Source organism: Danio rerio, chromosome 22 (genome assembly GCF_049306965.1).
Source record: "Danio rerio strain Tuebingen ecotype United States chromosome 22, GRCz12tu, whole genome shotgun sequence".
In the NCBI taxonomy this organism is placed as follows: domain Eukaryota; kingdom Metazoa; phylum Chordata; class Actinopteri; order Cypriniformes; family Danionidae; genus Danio; species Danio rerio.
The window spans coordinates 10,110,001-10,124,536 of NC_133197.1; the positions used below are offsets into that span (position 1 = coordinate 10,110,001).

General features: G+C 35.7%; 2 protein-coding genes across 5 annotated transcripts in view; one reads left to right on the forward strand and one right to left on the reverse strand.

Annotated features, from left to right (window-relative positions):
- cenpp (centromere protein P) overlaps window positions 1-14,536 on the forward strand; it is a 74,764-nt gene that overhangs the window by 20,787 nt on the left and 39,441 nt on the right. The window contains exons 7-8 of one of the 4 annotated variants that reach the window (XM_073936445.1): window positions 723-794; window positions 9,337-10,166. The exons of 2 other annotated variants lie outside the window; for them this stretch is intronic. In XM_073936445.1, coding sequence (XP_073792546.1) covers window positions 723-749 — 27 coding nt within the window. In that variant the 3' untranslated portion in view covers window positions 750-794; window positions 9,337-10,166. Of the gene's footprint in view, window positions 1-722; window positions 795-9,336; window positions 10,167-14,536 lie in introns of those variants that run through there. One more of the 4 variants, XR_012397358.1, reaches the window with a different exon arrangement.
- omd (osteomodulin) lies at window positions 2,764-9,520 on the reverse strand. The gene is made up of 3 exons (XM_017353401.4): window positions 9,206-9,520; window positions 5,884-6,854; window positions 2,764-3,321 (listed from the first exon to the last, which is right to left on the reverse strand). The coding sequence occupies exons 2-3, from the start codon at window positions 6,827-6,829 to the stop codon at window positions 3,062-3,064; spliced, it is 1,206 nt and encodes a 401-aa protein (XP_017208890.1). The 5' UTR covers window positions 6,830-6,854; window positions 9,206-9,520; the 3' UTR covers window positions 2,764-3,061.

Genomic DNA, 14,536 nt, shown 5'->3' on the forward strand with positions numbered 1-14,536 from the left:
GAACCACCAACTATTCCAGCATATGTTTTACGCAGCGGATGCCCTTTCAACCGTAACTCATAAATTACAGCCAATTTAGTTTATTCAATTCACCTATAGCGCATGTCTTTGAACTGTAAGGGAAATGGGAGAACCCAGAGGTAACCCATGCGAACATGCAAACTCCACACAGAAATGCCAACTGGTCCAGCTGGGACTCGAACCAGCGACATTCTTGCTGTGAGGCGACAGTGCTAATCACTGAGCCACTATGCCGCTGTGGAAGTAATTAGAAAAGTAATTTAAATATAATTTTAATGACGTAATTAACTTCTTTTTGTGTAGTAACCAAACACTGATTGGATTGCGTTTAGATTTTATTGCTTAGATTTGCATAAAATTGCACAATACAATAACAAAAAATTATTCCAATCTTGGGTTTTGTCTATATTTTTCTAAACATTGATTTAAAACAAGTGTTAGGACAGTAATAATTAAGATAGCAGGACATTAGCACTGATCAAAATTTCCTAAATCTTTTAATCTGTGTCGTCTATTTTTGCATGTACCTGTTTCCAGTCTCTTCTGTGTAATTTAAATTACATTTGCCTAGATACATTTCATTAAAAACATAAAAAGGAAACAGAGCTCCTCTATTAAACAGGCACTTGAAGATTAAGGTGAAGAAAACATGTTTAATAGAAAACATGTGACTGATTTACTCCTTTTTTGCAACTTTACAGAGTATGAAAGGCACCTCGGCCCCTTGAGATAAACATGGAAGCCATGGAATTAGAGATTGAATAACATAACAGGTGTGTTAGCAATTATACCAACCTGTAAACATTTACTGTACTAGGAAAAGGGTCAGATACTTAGAAACGTTCCTACAGAGTTGATCTTTTGCGGTACATTTCTCCGTCAGTGTGGTTTTTTAAACTTCATGACTTGATTTATTCAGATGTAACCACCTAAATAACTAGGGTGTAAGAATGTGCAAAGCGATATATTTGTTCCGTTAGTAGTTTGTCAGTGGGTTGTGAACAGCTAGTCAGTCACGCAAGCTCTGTGCAATTAGTACAAATTAAACAATAAAGGAGTTGAATGCTAATGTGATCAGTAATTTCGATCATTTGTCATAGTAATTTTCGATTTTTACACTGAATCAGCATTTAGTTAGCAAGTCTACCGAAATATGGTTTGTATTTTAGCAATTACAGCTAAAATGGTTAAGAAGTTTGTTTTTATTTATTTATTAATATGTTTAATCAAGTAACCTAATGAACTATTATTAAATTGGCTTGCAATAGAACCACCATATTATTTTCTTTTTCATTTATGTTGTATTGTTAAGCGCATGTGACAGTTGGAAGTAACGCACACCAGACCAACTATTCAGGTGGCACGGCATGACTCAGAGTCATCTATTCAGACGGCAGAAATATGAACAGTATCCTGAGTTGTAACTGGGCACTGTGGACAGCTTTCGACTTGCAACACTAGTGTGCGTACCCTGATAGAAATCTATGTTTAGAATTCTAAAATGCATGGTGCGGTGTGGCGCATCCGATGTGCGTCCCCCTTTTTGCTTGATTCATACCAAACACAGAACCCCATCACTAGCTCTAGTTTACTCGGGATGTTTTACCCCTCACTCAAATTTCAGTTGCTGGAACTTTTACAGTAGACATACCATAGTATGTCAGAAATTTTTTGACTCCCACACCGATAGTATGCTACTTGTGAGCGTTTTCTGACATAATATGGCAAGGTATGTCTTGACATCCGCTTGTTAAGTGTGACGTCACGCGAAGCGGCTTCCAGGTCCAAGTGCGCTATTCAACTGAATGGGGAGACTCATGAAATGGGAATAATAAACGTTTACAAAGCGATTTAATGCTTTCGAAAATCACGATCGCAGTACATATGTCCATTGCCTATTATCCGATGGCTAGAAAGTGATTAATATTTTTTTTAAATTGTTACATTTTTGGTATTTGTTATGCAGCAAGCGAAGAGATTGTTGTCTACACTATGATTTTATATAAAATTAACTTTAATGTGTGATAGGAATAAAACGTGACCATAAACGAATGATTTTTCCAATCAAATGAATGGCGGCTTGGACCATTGGAAACAGTATTACATACGTCACAAACACGTCACCACTTAACAAGCGTATAGTATGTCAAAAAACCCTCGCAAGTAGCATACTATGAGTGTGGGAGTCGAGACATGCAAATGAGTAGTAATCTACGGTCTGAAGGTAACACGCACATGCGTGTAGATGCAATTAAAAATCGAGTAATTTAAATGCTCCAACTTTTTAAAAAGCCTAGATCTGGGCACATTTTGCTGCTTGTAAGTTTCACTGATGCTGAAGGAACCTAATATTCCTTATGTTACTGCTAACGGCACACTGTAAAAGCTCCAGCTCTCCCACTAGCTGGTCATTATGCCACTATCACTTTTTAATGTTTAATATCTTCAAGATGTTTTGGTCGACCACGTTTCTGTTTATTTTTCTGACTGCTTGTATTTAATGACAAAATACTTATAAATATTAAGTAAAATTGAGGATGCGGTCCATCATCAATGCATCAAGACATACTGTGATGTTGAATTGAACCAAATCGATGACATGACAATCGCAATCAAACCGAACTGAACTGTGAGACCAGTGTATATTTACACGCTTATAATTCACTCATCCGAATACCTCATTTCACGTTTAGTGTGAACCAAGCATTATACTTTTCCATCTTAAAAAACACTAAACAATAATTTCACCAGAAAAAAGTAGCTTTATTTATCTGGCACACATTTACATGCATTGAAGTGATTGATAAACTTTTTTTTTTACTGTATTCATGGAGCAAAAAGTAATAAAAAAAAGCTAATTTTCTGTAAATGGCAACTCATTTTAAACACGTTCATGCATAAAGTCAAATAGAATTTTCAACCAACAAGGAATGGAAGATTTAAAGTTACTAATATATGTTTTTAATAATATTTCAATCATCTTGATTTACTTGAAGTGAATATTGAATCGGTTGGTTTGTCGAACTATGCATGACACATCTCAGACCTCTGTGTCAATAGCCTTGCTTCCTCCGGGCTTTTTTGGTCGGTCAGGTTTTTCGTATTTTTTGGGAGATTTCTCAGAGTCATCTTCATCGTCTTTCCTTTGGTGTCCATAAAATATCATGATCAGCCTTGGGAAACATCTGTAAGCGTAGTAGTCCACTGGTCCGCTCAGCTTATTGTTGTCCAGACGAATGTAGGTCAGCATATTTGGGTGGCCAAGATCCAGTGATGGACACATTAGAGAGATATTCAGATCTGCAACAAGATGAGGAGTCATTCATTTTTGTCTGTATATTACAGGGTTGGGTCAGTTTGTTATAATAGAATATCATAGAATAGTGTTTTTATTTTTGTCAAATTAAAGACTAGTTAACAATATTGAAAATTCTGTCAACATTTATTCACACTTTACTTGTTCCAAACCTTTATGAGTTTCTTTCTTTCTTTCTTTTGTTTCACTGAAAAGAAAGTTGTTTTGAAAAAAGCTGAAAACCTGGAATCATTGAGTTCTGTCATATTTGTTTTTCCCACAATAGATGTTAAAGGTTTTCAGCTTTCTTCAAAATAACCTCTTTTGTGTTCAACAGAAGAAAGAACCTCCTAAAGGTTTGCAGCCCTTGAGGTAGAGTAAGGTAAAGTGAGTAAATTAGGTAGAGTAAATAGTGAGCTAAATGTTACTCAAAATGCTTCCAGCCAACATGATCTCTATCTAAGACCCTATCTATCTAAAATATATCCTATCTCTATCTAAAATCCAATTTTTTGTAATTTAGTGCTTCATTTATATATTTTTAATATTTTTTAATATTTGTTTAATCTCATTTGTATGTTTTCACCAAAGTTATAATAGTTTTAAAATTGAATAAATTTTTCATTAGTTTTAGTTTTTATTTCATTTTGGACTTTTTGTTTTTAAATTCAGTTCGTTTTGATTCGTTTTTAGAGGCAGATTTACTAGTTTTTATTAGTTTCTATATTTTGAAATTGCTTAGTTTTAGTTTAGTTTAATTAGTTTCAGCAATAGTTTTAGTTTTTTGTTTATTGTTTTTAGTAAATTAGGATATTTGTTAGGTGCAAGATTCAGAATCAGTTCAGTCAGTTAAAACATCAGCATGATCTAAAAAGTTTGTTATAATTAAGTTTTGCAACCCAACTGAAGCATGATTCACTTATTTAAATTCCATTGCGCCTTTCTGTTAAGAGATAAACTTACGTTTTGCCAGATCTCAGATCAAGCCCTCGGATTACCCGTGCTGCAGTTGTTCAAGTTTAGTTTAGTCAAAGCAGGCTGCCATGTACTGTTTGTGTTCGGTTCACTGAATCATGCATGCACAGTATTATCAGTAAACCGCTTCTCAAATCAGTCATCCGTGTACTGTTCTAATAACTGAATAACTCAGTATCTATTGGTTTATTGTGAGTCAGAGTGGGGTATAAGGCATGTAAAAATTAAGTAGTTTGTGAATAAGTGCTTAACGTTACTGGAGACGCGAATAGTTTCAGATGATTCTGTTCGAATTGGTTAATTAGTTCAACCAGTTCATATGGAAGATTCAGTTAGAAAAGAAAGATTTGTTTGCGGTCGCGATCACTAATACAGAAATAAAACCCATTATTGGGCACAAATGTGTTAAATTAACAAGACGTCTGCTCGTCTTGTATTTAGTGCTGTCATCATGCTGCTGTCATGTCCACTCATTGTTTGTTTGTCGCGGGAGCATGGCTGGTGGAGGACCTGCTTGATCTGGCCAATGGCATCAGAATTACAGACTCTGAGGTGCCGTACGGGTCAAACTCCTGGCAGCGCGAAGTAATTTCTGTAAATTCTAAAAGGATTACAGTCTGTATTAAATACATTCACAAAGATGAAAATGAAGGACGTGCTTGCTAAAATTTTAAATTTTTCAATTGTAGGTTTTGTTTTTTCATTCATTTTTGTTAACTATAATAACCTTGGTTTACACATTATCTGTTCATTGATGGTTAGGGTTGTGGCTTCTTTTGAAAACATTTATTGTATGAATGATGTTGTTTGATAAAAAAATAGTTTCGCTTTCCCTTGTGATGCTCCAAAAATTAAGATCTTTTTTTTAAATGGTGCTGTTTTACCCAAATCACAACAAATTTTCCATCAATTTTATACAATTCCAGCTCATTTACATTTTAGGTTATACGTTTTAGACCCGACATATTGTGTTAGCTTATTTTACCAACTTTAAGTACTTCCAAACAAATCAACTGAAGAGCCATCGGGAAATTAGAGTAACACATGGTTTTGCTTTCAATTGCTCACTCGGTCACTAACAAATCTTCAAAACATTTGATTGAATAATTTAAACACTGATTTATGAGAGATTTGATTATCCATCTGCTTGTAATTTGGCTTTAAGGGATAGTTCAACCCAAATTGAATAATCTGTCATTATTTAATCACTCTTCACTTAAAACCTATTTGAGTTTCTTTCTTCTGTTAAACACAAAAATAAAATATTTTGAAGGATGCTTGGACTTCTATGGTATTGTTTTTTCCTTCTGTGGAAGTCTATTTGTCTTCATTTGTGTTAAACAGAAGAAAAAAACTTGGGTTTAAATCTGCAGCAGGAAAAGTAAATGATGAGGTAATTTTTCTTTTTGGGTGAACTTTTCCCTTTTTAACTATCAATTTTTTCATTACAGTTATTGAGATGCATTTATAAATTGACTGTTTAGAGTGAAACATGATATAAGGCTGTGAAATAAAACAGAAAATATGTAAGTACATGTCTCTATTTGTTTCTTTGAAACCGGCCTCCAAATTGCCTTGAGGTTTAAACCTACCTTTAAAGTCATTGTGATTTAGATACAGATGTTCCAAGTTCCTGGGAACAAAAAACGGTTTGGAGAGCTGGTTATGACCCAAATGGAGCTCCATTAGCTTGGACAGATTAAAGGCATTGTATGCAACAGACTTGAGTTTATTGTGCGGCATTCTCAGGGACACGAGATTGGGAGTCTTCTTGAAGTAACCCTCGGGTATAGAGACTATTGAGTTGTTTTCCAGAGATATCTGCTGAATCGATTCTGGAAGGTCTGCTGGCATGGATTTCAGCTTATTGTTGCACAGGATGATTTGCATGAGGCTCTTCATGCCAGATAGAATCTTGCCTTTAATACTTGCATCTGTTAGTCTGTTGCTGCCCAAGTCCAGCACTGTAAGTTTTGTAAGCTCTCGTGTAGCGTCAGCCGCTATCTTTGAAATTTTATTGAATCCCAGATGAAGCCTTTTAAGAGTTTTTGGCAAAGGAGAAGGGATGTCTTCCAGATTATTATGCTCAAGGTGTAACTGCGTAAGGTCTTTGAGCCTTTTGAAGACATCCTTATCCACCTTAGATGACTGGAGCTTGTTGTAGCTGAGGTTGATTTCCCTCAGGGACGTGGCGTTGATGAAAGGCTTTGAGGTGATCTCTTCTATGTCATTATGCTGGATGTACAAGTGGCGGATGTGCCTTGGGATGTTGGGAACTTCCTTGAGTTTTTGGTGGTCGCAATACATGGCGAAGGGATAAGACGAGGGACAGAAACACTCTCTGGCACAGTCGTATGAATATATTAATTGGGAATCATAATCGGGTTGTTGAGTTACAGAAAGTGGTGGAGCTTCAGGCAGAGAGATGGCGTCCGTGTCGTAGTCTGAATAGTTGGTTTCTTCGTAGTCTTGAGAAAATACCAGAACTCCAGTGAGCAAAAACAGACACAGTATTGTCAAGAGCTGCGCCAATGTCATGGTTTAGTTTGCTTTTTTCTTTTATCTGTTTGGAACAAACACAAAAGACAGTTTCCAACAGGGGTTTGAACTTGCTATATTTTAATGAGAGTATAATTGAAATAATTTCGTTCAGCCCGTCAAATTCTTTTAGGACACCACCAGTAAATCTTGGTAAATCAAGTTTTTTTTCTTTTCAAACTCTCATGATTCCACATTGTCACTCTGTCATCAAACTACACATTTGTTTGTTGTGAATATGCGCTCTCTAGTGGCAACTATTACATACTGTGCCTTTAAGTGCAGGACACACCAAAATGACACCGAACAACTAGCACAGAAAAAACGCAACTGCGTTGATGGCTCACGTCTAGTTCTAGCCTTTGATAATTCCCAATGGGAAACCAAGCTGATGTGACACTGATAAACAAACGATTGCTCCATATTTAAAATTTTTGTACAGTTCTCATTTTGATATTCTAATGGACTCATGCAATCATGTCAATTAAATTTGCAGTTTCTAAAACTTGAACTTTGCAATGCAGCGAATTGCGAAACATGTTGCACAAGCTTGCTTTTCCAATCTGGCACATTCGCAGAAATTAGCTTAAAGTCCCTCTATAAAATAAGTAGGTTTTGTGTCATCTTGCCTTCAGATTTTAATGGGAATATCTTGACATGTTGCAACACGCAAACTATTTTCACACTTTCTGCTTTAAGAACAATGCAACAATTGAAAAAAATGCATTTAAAACACGTATTTATTTTAGAGAATGTACACTGTAAAACCCAACAGTCAACTTTATCAAACGAAATGAGTGTAGTTAACTCAAAATTTACTGAAAGTTTATTCCACTCATTTGAAAAGAGTTTTAAATTCAGTGTTGAGTAATGAGTTGATTAAATACCTCATTATTTCAACTTAAATGGAGTAAGTTCACAGTACTCATATAGGTTAGTTTTTTTTTACTCAAATGGTTTGTAACGATTGGTTTTCTCAAACAGAATGAGTTGCCTTAACTTATTGGGTTTACAGTACTCAGTTGGTTTGAGTTCTCTTTATTTATTGGGTTTTACTGTGCTTAAATTGCTTAGTTTACTCAAATAGATTAAGTTCACAGTACTCATTAGGATTAGTTTTTGAACTTAAATGGTTTGTTGCAATCTGTTTCCTCAAATGGTTTGAGTTACCTTAATTTTGTGGGTTTTACAGTGCAGTTAATATTTGCATAATTAGTCTTTAATATTATCCACCAGCGACTCATCTACAAATAATCATAATTCACATTTGGATTACTGCGGATATACCTGCCATCTGTGTCTTATTAAAGGATATGCATTTACATTTAGTCGTTTAGCATTTTTATCCAAAGTGACTTATTTTAAATTGAATGTAATAACAATCATCATCAGTAATTGTTTACAATCATATTTAAGTGGGCTGGGTTTCACAGAAAGCAATGTTATTAGACAGCTAAAACAAACTACAACTAGGTTTTTAATCTTATTTTGTCTACCTAAAGAGGTTTCGTGCTTTTACAGATGACTAAAATAACATTTCTTTATAAATCTGGATACTACGTTAGTGTTTTCTTCTGTTGTAACGTCTGGCATGAATTATCTCAGCAGGGTTTTTACTGTGCCTGTTGAAGTCGAGGCTTTAGTGGTTGACTGACCTAGTATTAATAGGTATTTATGTTTAGTTTTTCACTTCTAAACACAAACATCCATTTTGTAGAGGCGAACACTCCCTTGTAAAATGAAAGAAGCCTGTCTTCTTGGATTGTTGTTTATATTTGATGTAATATTCTCCTACATTTAAAAAAAACAGTGTTTGGTCATAGTCATAATGCGAGCTGGCAAAGCAGCTAGATCAAGGATCCAAAAAACACAGCAGGTTTAATTTTTGAAATATAATTTAACTACTGTAACTACTCAATACGACTCTGAAGTAATTTTCTTGTCTTCTGCAGAGCTTCGACAGGCTGGTATGTTGGCTATTATTTGAATGCCTCTCAGTTAAATCATGACTTACTCTAGAAATCTGAAGCTCATTTTTTCATTAATCAATCATAGGAATCGCTCTCATATTTGGAAGCCACATCTGGCTGAAGGTTTACATTCATTTTCCCCATTGAATGCAAGAAATTAAGACTTGTTTGTTAAGTACATGATTTAAAATCTGAAAATATCAGTTTCTTTACAGCTGTTGCTAATCTGTTGGCAAATAAATGGTAGTTGCATTGCATTAAGTTTTGGGAATTGACTTGAAAATGTGCACTAGTTAGATTAAAGAGCAATGTCTTGCCCCCAAACGTTGCAGATCTACCACCAAATATCTAACAACAATCATAACAGAAGTGATTTAATAACTGCTTTAGAATCATCATTTCATACCTGTGGGATTGAATATCTCTCTCGGAGGCCAAGTTGAAACCCCTTCAGCTTGAATGATGTTGCCTAAAGCGGGAAGTTGTTTTATCTCCTGGGACGAGCGTGAAAGATTACCCTTGTGGTTTCCCCCACAGAAGCATTAGATGTTTCGGGAGAGATTAAGATCTGCCTCTTTGCCGTGGAAAGGATTCTGGAAGCGTTTTGGTCGCATGTGGTGTTCGGTGACCTCAGTGAAGCCTCGTGGTCTCATCTGATTCTTCTTTTCCCCTTTTGTCGAGTTGAGGTGAGGCTGAAGTTTCCAGACATCGATCTGGAAGGAATGGCCTAGTATCCAGTCCACATTGTTGCATGTGGACAGTAAAAAGTTAACCCACTAAATTAAGGCCAGACTCGGAACAGGTGTTGCAGCTAAGGCTTTGTGCATAGTTTGTGTTATTATATTCAGGTAAATGTTTATGCTGTATGCGTAGTAAATTAAAATGGGAACTTCAGCCAGTGTTGGTAAAGAGTTTTGTTTAAACTGAACGATGACGAATACGGCCTTAAAAATGCATCGCCGATAATTAAGTGGGTTCGATTTAATTGGTTTAGACATTTCTAGCACACTTTGTGGAGGCCTTCTGCAACATGATTGCTTTTTCCAGCGCTTGCACTGTATCAGAGTTAAACCACAGACGGTCTCTTATGACCCGTCTAGAGAGTGTCGTTTTTTTTTTGTGTATGTGTTTTTCAGTTTTTTTCTGACTTGGCTAGACAGACCCCTCAGCACTCATTCTGTCAGCTGGAAGATTTGTTTTTGCTGCTGCCCACATGGCAGACGTTGAGAAGTCTGCAGCATGAGCGCTACTGCGGGCTGAGAAAAAACAAGAACCGCCAGGATTGCAGTCCCGAGAGGTTCTTTTGGGGCATTTTTTGTGAGGAAGGGGGTGAAAACTGAGTGAAATAAAAGCTTTATTGTGTTGGCAGGCCATTTATATATTTTTTTGGTCTTTGATAAACTTCAGTCTGACTTATTTGTGGTGGCTTTACAATAACATCTGGGCTTGGGAAAGAAGTGCAGTTGCGTGCAGTCGGCACTGGCGTGAGCAATGAGAATAAACAAATGCACATACATTGGAGATCAATTTTTTTCTTAGAAATAATGTCTTAATCTTTTAGTTGTGGATGAGCTTGCAGTTCAACAACAACAACAAAATATTTTCTGGAAAAAGCAGTGATCGAAATTATAAATCAGCAGTGATAGTTGCATATTATAAAGACTGCATATTTCTGGAAAACATTGTGCAATTCTGAGTGTACTTAATGCATGTGAGCCTGTAGGATTCACACTCTTTTCCTCTCCATATGGACTTGACATTTTCTCGTAAAGACTCCATATTTCTGAAAATTGTGCAATATTGAGTGTACCACATGTAGTTGAGTTGGTTTGACAAACCACCTGTAGCATACACACTCTTTTGCTCTTCATATGCACTAAATACTTTCTGGTAAACACTTCATATTTCTGGAAAGCGTGCAGTTCTAAGTGTACTTCACAAAGGTGAGTGTGCTTGAAACATCGCCTGTAGTGTATGCACTCGTTTCCTCTCCATATGCACTGGACAGTTTCTGGTAAAAACTTAATATTTCTTGAAATCGTTGTGCAATTCTGAGTGTACTTCACAAAAGCGAGTGGGTTTGACAAACCACCTGTAGTACACACTCTCTTGCTCTCTATATGCACTAGACACTTTCTGGTAAACACATCATATTTCTGGAAAGGGTGCAATTCTGAACGTACTTCACAAAAGCGAGTGGGTTTGACAAACCACCTGTAGTACACACACTCTTTTGCTCTCTATATGCACTAGACACTTTCTGGTAAACACATCATATTTCTGGAAAGAATGCAATTCTAAGTGTACTTCACAAAAGTGAGTGTGCTTGAAACATCACCTGTTGTTTGTTGTTCAGTTTCTTTTATTTGTCACTCAAAACATCACAATAAATTTTAATGAAGATCTATTTAACGTATAGCATCAGACCCAACAAGAACATAAAAACATAACTATACAAACACTATAAAATCTATAAATATAATAATATATAAAATCTAGTTGTATAAAATACGGCCGAATTTAAGAAATCTCTGAATGGAATAACTTAATACTTAAATACCTATTGCACCATTTGTTATAATAGTTTTAATGTTAGCAATTTTTGCTTGTTTAACTATTTATTGATTAATTATTTTATACTAGCTATCAATACTGTTTAAGATATGGTATCATTCAAAGGTTTTATTATGACAGGATAAAAACTATCACGAAACCGCACTGATTTGCTCCTCAGGCTTCTGTAACACCTGCCTGATGGCATGAGCGTGATCAGACTATGGCCAGGGTGGGTTAGATCCCTTAAAATTCTATTTGCCCTAGATAGACAACATCGTTGATACACACGTCTCCTTTCCATATACACTAGACACTTCAACTGTTCGTCTGCTAGTTAAACAGAGTTTGTTTGATAAAGAAGGAAATGACCACCAGTTGCAGATTTACACCAGTAACTGGAAGGATCCAAAAGTGTTCTAGAAATTTGACCAGTGCCCTTATTTTCAAGTATTACATTTTTCCACTTTTTAAAAAATTATCTCCTCTTGTGGTAAACAGTTGAGTTTTATACATTTTTTTTTTTTATCAATTCAGCCGATCTCCAGATGTGGTGGGAAAACTTTTATCTTAGCTTAGCATACTTAATTTAATCGGATTGGATCATTAACCAGCAAGCATTTTTTGTTTTTAATAGATGTCTAATAGACGTTTAAACATAGTCGTCTTGGCTAAAACAAAGCTAAATTTGGGCTGTCAGTGAAAATCTAATAGACGAGTAGGCCAAATCTAGACTAGTCATCAAAAAACAGAAATGAATGACTACCATATAGTGTCTGACTAATCTGTCTATTTGATAACTAGTCTAGTTTTGGGCTATTCTTAGACATCTTTTAGATTTTCAATGACAGCCCAAGTTTAGCCCTGTTTTAGCCAAGCTGTCTACGCTTAGACGTCTATTAAACGCAAAATTGTTTGCTGCTCCAAAAACTCAAAAGGTTTTGATAGTTTTCCTATTTAAAGCTTAACTCTTCTGTAGTTAAGTCATATACTAAGACTGACCAAAAAAAAAAGTTCTGGGTCAATATGGCTAGGAGCTATACTTATAGTTCGGAGTACTAATCAAGCAGAAGGTCGTAATTCACATTCATTAAATAATTACTTTATATAGCTTTATTTTACATTCTTAGGAGATATAAAACACAGCGATTGGGTACAATGCCTTCTTCAGTGTGTGACGCAATCTTTTCACTCCACCCTCTTATTCCACAATCAATCAAATCACATTACATCATTAGATAGACGATTACTCAATAGTTAAAAACAATTTCATTTTCGTTTCAATATAGCGAACAATACAAGACCTCTAATCAAGGAAAATTGCTGCTGTACCATGGCGGCAGCAGGTGCAATGTTATTTACAGCACTGATTTTCTAGTTTCCTAGCTGGTTACGTAGCATAATATAATTTCTCAGCTAAATGGATTCAAAAATAGTAAAACTCGGCTGTTTAACTGTAGGTGACTGATAAAACAAGCTTTCTTTTTTCCACAAAAGTGAAACCAATTAGTTGAATTCAAAATTAGCTTATAGAGTCAAAGCATGCAGTGAAGAAAGTCTTCATGCAAATAACACATGTTGTATTTAATGGATTATCAGAATCATTAAAAACCTCTAATTAATCCACAAGTGTGCGTCTGAACAAGACCGTGTTTTAGAGACTTTGCAGAAAATGTTCCAGAGGTGGGAAGTGTTCTGGTGGCCCTCTTAGAAAGAGCTGATAAAAACAAGCTGGGTGGTTGTTTGCTGTCTTGGTTCAAAGGTATTTACTCTGCAGGGTAATTGGATTGGAGGGAAACATGAGGTGATCTAAACTAGAACTTTAATAATCTCTTCACTTTTATGCTGTCAAATTTTGGGCTTATGAAATTAGCTTTATTTAAAAGCTCAAAAATACTATAAGTTTAATAGTTTCAGATAAACCAGGTCTAATATTATTGCACACAAGTGGAAAAGTCACTGTTCAGGATTGTTGACATTGAAACATTTACAGTAAGTGTGAGGAGGAAACGTATTGTAGCCTTTAAACCATTTCAAATCCATGTGTCCGAATCCCTCAGGTGTTTTCTGGGGCTCAGGGATCCTAAATGATCCAAACCTGTTGTGAGTTTTTTTGGAGCCGCCGGTATGCAAGACGTGGCAGCAGTAGATCAGGCCAACCTGAAGATTTGTTCCATATGTTTCCTGAGCAGAACCTCTCTCTCTCTCTCTCCCTCTAGCCTCCACCCCTCTGTGTTGTTTTTTCCTCCCATATCTTAACCTATTCAGACCCAAATTATATTACAGGAACAAAATTTGTGTGATCCAAATCACATCGGTTTTGCTGCAGTCTACTACATACAGTGTTCAAAATGAGGCCTGCTATTCACCAATTTTACAATGCATTTTTAATAATATAAATGTTATGAAATGGTTTTAACACAAATGCGTTATATTATGCCCATAGGTGGGAGCAATATCAGATCTATATAACACATGTACGGTTAGAGTTGAGCTACTGTACAGCAGACCTGAATCTCACAGTGCTCAATAGAGTAACTGATAGGTAGTGGTAGGATACATTGCTTTTTGGAAATTTTGTAATACATTATGGTATTTGGTATGATATTTGGTTTATTTTGGGAATGCTAACATAATTTGGCTAACTGTTAATAACTGATCGATTACTTATTTTGTTGTTGAAACTTGTAGATATTTGGTTAAATTGATACTTTTTTATCCTAAATGGATAAAATGGTCTGAACAAAGCCTGAACCATTATTTTCAAAAAAGCCACAAAATGATGTTGGATGATATTAAATAACTTTTTAAACACAAAAAAGAATTATTGAAATTGAATAATAAATTAAAAGTTTAAAAGTGCTCATTAAAGATCTGTTTCCACTGAGTGTTACGGTATGGTACAGACGGTACATTTTTATGCCCATTTCCACTGTCAAAAAGGTAAAAAAAAGCAAATCATACCGTACCACTTTTTGGGTACCCTTTACAAAGGGTAGAGCTAAGCCAGGAGAATAAAAACAAAGGAAGCGCCATTTTTAAATACACAGCCGAGACATTACACCGTTATAATATATACTTATAATAACAAGCTTAAACAAAGCTTGTCCTCGTCTTGATGAACAGCCACAAAGCCAAGAAGAAGGGCAGAATCTGTGTGTGTGTCCTGTTTTTGTTCACGAGG